The 8,928-nt window shown below is 48.4% G+C and overlaps 2 protein-coding genes across 3 annotated transcripts; both read right to left on the minus strand.

Annotated features, from left to right (window-relative positions):
• Positions 1-1,145: 1,145 nt before the first annotated feature.
• LOC112881664 lies at positions 1,146-3,504 on the minus strand. Of its 2 annotated transcripts, none has more exons than XM_025946456.1 (5): positions 2,745-3,504; positions 2,310-2,614; positions 1,936-2,093; positions 1,765-1,831; positions 1,146-1,688 (listed from the first exon to the last, which is right to left on the minus strand). In XM_025946456.1, exons 1-5 carry the CDS (start codon positions 3,214-3,216, stop codon positions 1,635-1,637), a joined length of 1,056 nt encoding a protein of 351 aa, XP_025802241.1. In that variant the 5' UTR covers positions 3,217-3,504; the 3' UTR covers positions 1,146-1,634. The 2 variants fall into 2 exon arrangements, with proteins under 2 accessions (XP_025802241.1, XP_025802240.1); XM_025946455.1 differs by having other exon boundaries at positions 2,310-2,617.
• Positions 3,505-3,609: 105 nt separating this feature from the next.
• LOC112881663 (2-oxoglutarate dehydrogenase, mitochondrial-like) lies at positions 3,610-8,497 on the minus strand. Its single transcript, XM_025946454.1, has 8 exons — positions 6,635-8,497; positions 6,096-6,322; positions 5,687-6,019; positions 5,350-5,596; positions 4,768-4,896; positions 4,434-4,649; positions 4,202-4,325; positions 3,610-4,072 (listed from the first exon to the last, which is right to left on the minus strand). The coding sequence occupies exons 1-8, from the start codon at positions 8,174-8,176 to the stop codon at positions 3,837-3,839; spliced, it is 3,054 nt and encodes a 1,017-aa protein (XP_025802239.1). The 5' UTR covers positions 8,177-8,497; the 3' UTR covers positions 3,610-3,836.
• Between the last annotated feature and the right edge of the window lie 431 nt (positions 8,498-8,928).

Here is an 8,928-nt window from a genome sequence, read left to right on the forward strand (position 1 = left end):
CTCTCCTCTGATCGCTAATGTCTCTCCTCCTCTCCCCCCAAAAGACCATGGCACCATGCTGACAGTGGTCACCAGTCAGCAATGTCATCTCGTCAGAAGTCAGAACTGGGGAAGAAAGGTTAGGTTTAGGGTTTGTCGTGAAGGGCTTCCTAGCCTATGTTGTGAGAGGGATGGACGACAGTGGTTGTTGGTTATGGGGGGGAGGGAGGTCGGCTGAGGCGATGGGAGGGGGTGGAATGGTTGGTAAATGCTGGGTCAACTTGGCGATAGGGGGTGGAGCGCCAAGTAACGAGAGGGGGTGGAATGGTTAGTAAATGCTGGGTTGACTTGGCGATAGGGGGTGGAGCACCAAGCAACGAGAGGGGGTGGAATGGTTAGTAAATGCTGGGTCGACTTGGCGATAGGGGGTGGAGCGCCAAGCAACGAGGTGATTGTCGGCCATGGGCTATACCCACAGGGGGCAGTGCCATGTGTCACACTTGGAAGGAAGAAAGAAGAAAGATGGAAGAAAAGAGGGGAGGAGAAAGAAGAACGATAGAGAGATATTCGATCGTTGCTAACCAGTAGCGACGAACAAGCGGCTACAATGGCCTCGCCTTAACCTTGCATAGCATGGATAGAGGGCAAGCAATCATGCTTGGTTCCTTTGCTTGGTTTGAATCCAGACAAGGCGGGCAAGGTTTAGAGGGCAAGGAAGTGAGGAACCCTGTTTATTTCTATCTTTTGAGGGAGAGCAACTAGCATGGTTTGTCTGGCCAAGCAAGGTTAGTGGGCAAGTCAGACAACCAAACATACCTAACAGTTAGCATCATTGGAGCGTTGTATGTAAATTTCCCTCCTTCCCAAAGAGAAAACCCTTTGCGCGGGTCAAAGTCAACCCTAAAGGAATCCGGAGGAGAGATCATGTGGAGTGGAGGTGAGAGAAGATGCCCAGTGCTCGAGACTCTCCTTTTATTTTATTTGGATCTGACGGGTGGATCCGCCGGTCCTGTCATCAGAAGTATTAAATAAATACTAATTATAAAACTAATTATATAAATGAAAACTTAGCACAACATGATCGCATCATATACTAATTAGACTTAATGGATTCATCTCATAAATTAATATCCATTTATGCAATTAGTTTTGTAATTAACCTATATTTAATACTCCTAATTATACTTCTAATTGATCTCAAACATCCGATGTGACAGTCCTCCTCGTCCAAACAGCCCCTTAGACACAACAAATACAACACAGAAAAAAAATGTGTGCGCCCCACCTTAGATGCTATTTGGATCCATAGGACTAAAACCTCCTGTCACATAGGACGATTAGAAATATTAAATATAGGCTAATTAAAAAACCAATTGCATAAATGAAGACTAATTCACGAAACGAATTCACTAAGATCAAACATGTGCTAATCATGAGCTAATTAGCATCAATGGGTTCGTCTCGACAATTAGCCACGACTTATGCAATTAGTTTTGCAATTAACCCTTATTTAGTACATCTAATCGGTGTCAAAAGAGAGGACTAAAGTTTAGTCCCTAGGATCCAAACGCATCCTTACAGACCTTCATTTGCATACTGCCGCCATCATATTATACTAGTATCTACAGAGTAGAAAAGCACAACACCACCAGGCCTCAAGCCGATTCATGGTGCCTTTCCATATTTCTGAACTTGTCCTTCAGATCTACCTGCACATCAGACTCAAAATTTCAAGCCCAAGTCTTCGTCCAAGGCTAGAAATGGGATGCCAGCCAAAATGCATACCGTTGATCTCTCTTCAAAGACGTCAGGGTAAGCCATTTTGATATCTTTCCAATTGCCTCTGCCATACCTTCGTTTGACCATACAAAATTAGGGTACAAGGTCACCTTACTGGAGTTAGAACAAAATGTTAAGACAGTAAGAGTAAGGAGGGAAACAAAAATATCTACTCACTTCACCACCCCTTCTAACAAGGTTTTTTCCTCTATCTCACTCCACTTCTTTCTCATCCTATGTGCACATGCAGGGGAAGGATGTGGTTTCCTCTCAAAAGGGGGTAACTCACGCTTCCCTACTGGCCTGTCATCATCAGAGTCACCCAAGCCATCCCACTGCGCCCAAAAAGATGACATAACATTATCACCATATTGCCCATATGCTATTCTTATGTTCTACCCAAAAAAAGAACAACAACTAGTCCAATGTGCTTTGCCAAGTTACTAGAAGATGGATACTTCAATATGGGATTGATAGACTTCATCTAGTATGTAGGTGGTGACACGTACGTAACCTTCATAGTGCGAATAAAACCACAGTGAATTAGTTACCTCATAAGTACTTGCATTGGGATGTCTCTCCACAAGATTGCGCTTATTAGATGCAGGGACAGACTTCTCTGGAAGTTGGACCCGCTGTGCTCCTTTTATGGACACATTTTGATGCTCAGCTATGCCTCCTTGAGCACGGTCAGCTTCATTGCTTTGGTTAGAAGGATAAGCCGCATTGTTTCGTTGAGCACCATCAGCATCATTAGCATCCTTTGCAATATCAGGAACTTCCGGTGGGATGGGTGGATTAGAAGCGGGTGCATCTTGCATAAGCTTGGCTAAAATCTCACGCTCTGTGGACTCACCTACTGCATGAAGTAACCACAATTTTCATTCATTCATTCATAAATTCTTAGGTATTACTTTTTAAAAAATAAACATGGTAATTGCTTCGAAGAAAAGAGATCAGGATAATGGATTGGCAATTGGGGGTACCGAGCAGGCGAAGCTTTGTACGATTTGCATGGTCGGAGGCGGCCCACGTTTGGAGGGACCTGTGTCCGGCGAGGCGATCAGCGGCAAGCTCAAGCATGGAGGGTGGGAGGTTGGCCCACTCGTGGTCGAGGAAGCGCTTGAGATCGCCAACCGCGGCTGCGGCCCTAGCCCCGTGGTCCTCCTGGCTGTCTGCAAAAGAGAGCTGGTTCGGGAAGCAGGCGGCGGCGTTGGGGTCGGCGAGGACCCTGCGCGCCTTGCCGAGGAGGGTGAAGGAAGAGGAGGCGTCTTCGGCGTGGAGGGCGGCGTGGAGGGCGCGGAGCACTAGAGCTTTGCGGAGGCGCGGGGAGGTGCGGGGCGAAAAGGAGGGGGGTAGGAAGGCGAGGAGGGCAGCTAGTATGCCGTGGGGAATGCGGCGGTTGCCGGCGATGAACTCGAGAATAAGGAAAGCGTCGGCGGCGGCCAGCTGCGGCATGGCGGCGATGGCGATGCCGACGAGATGCGAAAGGACGAATAGGTGTAGGCTGGGCTGGGCATGGCGGTGATGACTGACAAACAGCGGCAATGGGCCCAGGGTGGTTTTCACGGGCCAGTTTCATCTACTTACCACAGTTGTAGCGGCCCAAGCTCCGCGTCTTACTCTCTCTTTTTTTTCTCTTCTGTTCCTTGGGTAGCTAACAAACGACGAAGCGCCTGCGTAGAAGTAGTGGCCTGGCGTCGACAGAGTCTTCCTTTGTCAGTTGATGCAAATTGCTTCCTGAAACATGATGCAAATGCAATCCGATAAAATCCCCAAAACATCCATGGATTATCTGAACCTGACCCTGAAGAGCAAACACCAGCACAACACAAAGCCACTATGAAAGCAAAGTCGAATGAATGACATCGGTTTCACACAGCTTCATGTCTTCATAATGCGTCATTATTTCCAAAAAGAAAGCACAAAAGCCTCAAAATTGAAAAAGAAAAGAACGTGCAAAACTTTTAAAATGCACGTTCGGTATGTTGAGCCTCCTGCAAACAGGCATGTCAGGGTCCTGTTATTTCACGACAGTTTGTACTAAGCAACAGCACCGTGAAGATCTTGCATCCCCATCAGGGGAACTTGATCGGTTCCGGCTGTAGTGCCTTCTTTACTAGCTCTGACTGCTCCTGTGCATGAACCGACAGGAAGCCTGTGGCTGTAGCAGCTGAAGGTGCTCTGCCAATGTACTTGATGTCTTCAAACGAACCCCGCCCAAGAGCCTTCATGGCAGTATACAGCCGAGGAGAGATGTAGCTGTATGCACCCATGTTCATGGGCTCCTCCTGGCACCACACAATCTCCGCATCTACACCGTGCAAACATGACAGTCAAGAGCGCTTTCAAAGTGTATCCAGAATTAAAAATGTGTCGCAACATCTAAGAAAAACAAATTATTAACGTGGAAGATTAAATGCTCGAGGAAAAGCTCACGTACATGGATATCTCTTAAGCTCTCTTTGGATAAGGTCGTACGGGAATGGGCAAAGTTGCTCAACTCTGCAAATTGCAACATCACTGCGCTCTGACTTTTTACGCTCTTCGTCAAGTTCATAGTAAACCTGCAGTGCAGAAACTGGTTCATATTTCCTGGACCAGTAATTTGCTTGATTTGATATTGAAACACTTCAAGCTTGATCTAATCTACAAAACTGGCAAGCCATACTTACTTTCCCAGAACATAATATAAGACGGTTGATACCCTCCTCGACTTGCTTGTGATCGTTACGGTCCTTTATCAGTCGCTTGAAACGTGTTCCCTGCTTATCAAATCCCGGATGGCCTTCAACATCATCAAACTCAGAAAGATTGGACTTGCAATCCTTGTGCCGAAGCAGGTTCTTAGGAGCTGTTACAATCAGTGGCTTCCGGAACTCCCTATGTATCTAGAGCATCCCCACCACAAACAGTAGGCAAGAATTGAAAGAATGATCGATGTGAGCAAAATGGCATCCAAATGCGAGGATCAGGAATAAAAACCCCTGCAGATTAAGGTAAGCTGACCTGACGACGCAACACATGGAAATAATTTGCAGGAGTTGTCACGTTCACAACTTGCCAGTTACACTCTTGGATCTGCTTGCGAAGTGTCGGTTCCATCTCAGGTATGACAAAAGGATTGTCATCGCTCATCTGGTGCAAAAGATATCATCAGTTTCATGTAAGCAATCAAGTTCACATTCTGGTCCAAACATTCCAGCCCAGCAAAAGATCTGAATTATTACAAAAAGGAAATGTACCGAATCTACTGTACACTTACATGACAAAATTATTGGCTCGCACACAAAAAAAGATTTGTACAGATGCATTTAAAATGCATAATTTCTTTTCAAATGGTTTGAATAAGCAAAAAATATCTCACATAAGAATTTATAGCTATGTATACTCACATGGCATGACTTTGCCAAACAAAAAAGATTTGTCTGAACGCATAAAAAATTGGATAATCTCTTTCAAAATAATTCAGATAAAACCAAAACCATCTCACGTTAGATAATTTATAGAACAAGGATGCAAAAAAGGGGCCTCCTTGCCACAGATGCACTGAACAACTAATAACTAGACAATATTGCTGCTGTGAGTTACCTGAAGGAAGCGCTCCAAACGGGCACTGGAATGTTCAGGGCCTTGGCCATCATAACCATGAGGAAGCAGAACAACAAGGCCTGTTTGGCGCAACCATTTTGCCTCTCCACTGCTCAAAAACTGGTCAAACATGACTTGCGCACCATTGGAAAAGTCACCAAACTGTGCTTCCCAAAGAACCAATGAATTAGGGTTCTCCATGGAGTAACCCAATTCAAACCCAAGGACAGCAAATTCTGAAAGCGAACTGCAAACATACATAACATAAGAAAAAAAAAGAACTACCCTTCTGACTGAAATAAGTCAAGAAATTTGGCAGATCCATAAGCAAACTTACCTGTTACTCACAGTAAACAGTTCCGCACTTTGATTCATCGCAACATGGTCAAGTGGGCAGTACTTCGCTCCAGTTTCCTGGTCATGCAGAACTGCATGCCGGTGGCTGAAAGTTCCTCTTTCCACATCCTGTCCACTTAGCCTAACATGATTGCCTTCCACTATAAGTGTTGCAAAGGCTAGGGCTTCTGCAACAGCCCAATCAATTCCTTCACCACTCTCAATCATAGCTGCACGAAGCTCAAAAATCTTCTTCACTGCTCTGTGTGGCTTGAAGTTTTCAGGCAGTGTAGTAATTGCTTGTCCTACACGTTTCAGTATCTCCGGCTTGACCCTGCATAGGAGGCATTTTCAACATCCAATAATTAAATAAAAGACTATGAAGTGAAATCAACAGAGATTGCCGTTACCCAGTGTTGCGAACACGTGATATTTGCTCAGGTGACTTAAAGCCAGTCCAGTAAGCAGAGAGCCAGTCCCTCTTGTTGGGAACATAGTCTTTGCTCTTTGTAAATTCGTCATTCAAGATTCGGTTCACCTTGTCATGGATCCTCTGGACATCTTCTTTCGAGACTTCTCCTGATCCTAGCAGTTTCTGCTCATAAAGCTTCAATGAGCTGGGATGGTTCTTAATGACCTGTCACGAATGTTCACCAGGGTCAAGCAATGTGCTATGAAACAAAGCATATTTAGAAAGGAAGGGGGAGAGAGGAAGATAGGGAACAGGTCCAGTGGCCTCTTTTGTAACCTTATACTACGACCAGCTTAATGACTATCTAGTGTTCCTCTAAGAAAAGCATAAGAATACGGAGTTAACAGAAATAAGATGCACATGCACAGCCAGCTAAAAAAGATTGAAGAAGAGCAGTAAACTACATGAAGCACCAACTTATGGGGAAATGGTCAACGGTATATGAAAAATAAACTGAACAAGCAGTAGTAGGGTTACCTGATACATCTTTGGCTGTGTGAAGGAGGGTTCATCGATTTCATTATGCCCGAAACGGCGGTAGCAGATTAGATCGACAACCACATCTGAGTGAAAAGTCTGGCGCCACTCTGCTGCAAGCTCACAGACACGGACGACAGCCTCTAAATCGTCACCATTTACATGGAATATAGGAGCATTCAGGGCTTTGGCGACATCTGTGCAGTACTGGGAGGACCTGCCAGCTCTTGGATCAGTTGTGAAGGCAACTTGGTTGTTGACAACAATATGTATGGTTCCACCAGTAGTGTAGTTCGGGAGGGCACTTAGATGGAGCGTCTCATAGACCACACCCTGGCCAGCAAAGCTACCATCTCCGTGTATTAGAATACCCATGTTCTTTGTCCTTTCAGCATCGTTAGAGTAGAATTGCTTGGCACGCGTCTTGCCAATAACAACAGGATCAACAGCTTCCAGATGACTGGGATTGGCAACCAAGGACAAGTGAATCCTCCTGCCACCACGAGTTGGGCGGTCATAGGAGGTACCCAGGTGGTACTTGACATCACCAGTTCCGGTGTAGAGCCCATCCTCACCTTCAACAGGCCTTGTGCCACCAGTGAATTCGCTGAATATCTGTGACAATGGTTTGCGGACGACATTACCAAGGACATTGAGCCTCCCCCTGTGCGGCATCCCGATGACAATGTTCTCGACGCCGAGGTCAGCAGCCCTATCGAACATCTCCTTCATGCCAGGGATGAGCGTCTCACCACCCTCAAGGCCAAACCTCTTGGCGGTGGCCCACTTGGTGGCGAGGAAGTTCTCGAACTGCGTGCTCCAGATGAGCCTGTCAAGCATGACGAGGCGGCGGTCCTTGTCGTAGTCCCTGGGCTTGGCGGTCTCGATCTTTTCCCTGAGCCAGTTGCACTTGTCCCTGTCAGGGATGTGCATGTACTCGTAGCCGATGGGGCCGCAGTAGGCCTGCTGGAGCTTGCTGAGGATCTCTCGGAGGGTGAGGACGGGGCGGTTCTCGGAGAGGAAACCGGACATCCTCCAGACGCCGAGGAAGAACTCCCTGTCGAGGTCGGCGTCCGTGAAGCCGTAGAGGCCGAGGCGGAGGTCCTCGGGGACGGCTCTGTCATCGAGGCCGAGGGGGTCGAGCTTGGCCATCATGTGGCCGTTGACCTGGTAGGCCCTGACGAGGAGGAGGAGTTGCATGCTCTCCTGGATGGTCTGGCCGGAGACGCCGGCGGAGGGGGAGGCCTGGCCGACGAAGTTGCGAAAGAAGTTGTCCCACGACTCGTCGACGGAGGAGGGGTCGGCCTCCCAGGCGCGCTGGAGCTCCTCGAGGTAGACGCTGCTGGTGCCATCGAGGAAGCTGTCGGAGAGGCGGGAGAGGGGGACGGCGCGGGGCGCGGGGGCGGCGGAGCGAGGCCGCAGGGCGGTGGAGTGGAAGCCGCGGCCGCATCGGGTGGCGGCGGCGGCTGGCGGGGCGCGGGTGGCGAGGCTGCGGCGGAGGGCGAGGCGGGCGGCGCCCGAGGCGGCGCGGAACCACGTCATGCCTCCCTCTTTGCTTGCTCCTTCCTAAAGCAGACGGATGATTCGTGTGAGAGAGATCTCGTCCAAGGATAATCCGGCCCAAATAGCAAACGGAATGGGGAGATCGATCATGCATGCATCGGAGAAGAAGAAGAAGAAGTAACTGGCACAGCAGGAGAATCGGATCCGCGCGAAATCCTACACGAGAGGGGAGGGAAGGGAAGGGAAGGGGCGCGAGATCTCCCCGGCGGCGGCGGCGGCGGCGGCGGCGGCGAGTTATGTCGGGAGGAAGGAAGGGAAGAATCGAACGGAATGCGACTTTTCAATGCGATGGGTGGGCCCGGCCCCGGCACACCAGGAGTCGGTCGTTCTCTTCATCTTCGCTTGGAGCTGATACGGTCGGTGGTGGGCCTCGGCTCAATCTAGTTCCGTTTGCCGTTGGACCACCACCGTTTTGCCTTCCACGCATGCAGATGCAGTGCGGCAGCAATAAACTAGTTCCTGGTGGGGTTTGTCCACGCCCCAACCCGTCAAACGGCGCCGACAGGTGGGGCCTTCTTATTTAGCAAAAAGCATCTATGTTGCAAGCTTGACCACAAAGATATTGTTTACAGTAGCATCAGCGCCACAACACAGTGCATTAGGACCAGGAAGCAGTAAAAATTGCAAGCTCCGTCTTCACCATGAAAATGTATTGGATCCCCTAAGTGGGTTATAGTATTGATGATATGCATAATTAACGAGTTAATGAGTTTATCAAGTCATGATAAGTT

The sequence above is a fragment of the Panicum hallii genome, chromosome 2 (genome assembly GCF_002211085.1).
Source record: "Panicum hallii strain FIL2 chromosome 2, PHallii_v3.1, whole genome shotgun sequence".
NCBI classification, from domain to species: domain Eukaryota; kingdom Viridiplantae; phylum Streptophyta; class Magnoliopsida; order Poales; family Poaceae; genus Panicum; species Panicum hallii.

What these genes read in the sequence shown, in the direction of transcription:
- LOC112881664 (XM_025946455.1), bottom strand. Translation starts at nt 3,216, where the DNA reads ATGCCGCAGCTGGCCGCCGCCGACGCTTTCCTTATTCTCGAGTTCATC. An exon ending in CCAATGCAAGTACTTATGAG is followed by an intron (nt 2,094 to 2,309) that starts GTAACTAATTCA and finishes TTTTGGGCGCAG; the next exon opens with TGGGATGGCTTGGGTGACTC. An exon ending in TCTTTGAAGAGAGATCAACG is followed by an intron (nt 1,689 to 1,764) that starts GTATGCATTTTG and finishes TCTGATGTGCAG; the next exon opens with GTAGATCTGAAGGACAAGTT.
- LOC112881663 (XM_025946454.1), bottom strand. Translation starts at nt 8,176, where the DNA reads ATGACGTGGTTCCGCGCCGCCTCGGGCGCCGCCCGCCTCGCCCTCCGC. An exon ending in TCACGTGTTCGCAACACTGG is followed by an intron (nt 6,020 to 6,095) that starts GTAACGGCAATC and finishes CCTCCTATGCAG; the next exon opens with GGTCAAGCCGGAGATACTGA. An exon ending in AGAGCTTAAGAGATATCCAT is followed by an intron (nt 4,073 to 4,201) that starts GTACGTGAGCTT and finishes TGCACGGTGTAG; the next exon opens with ATGCGGAGATTGTGTGGTGC.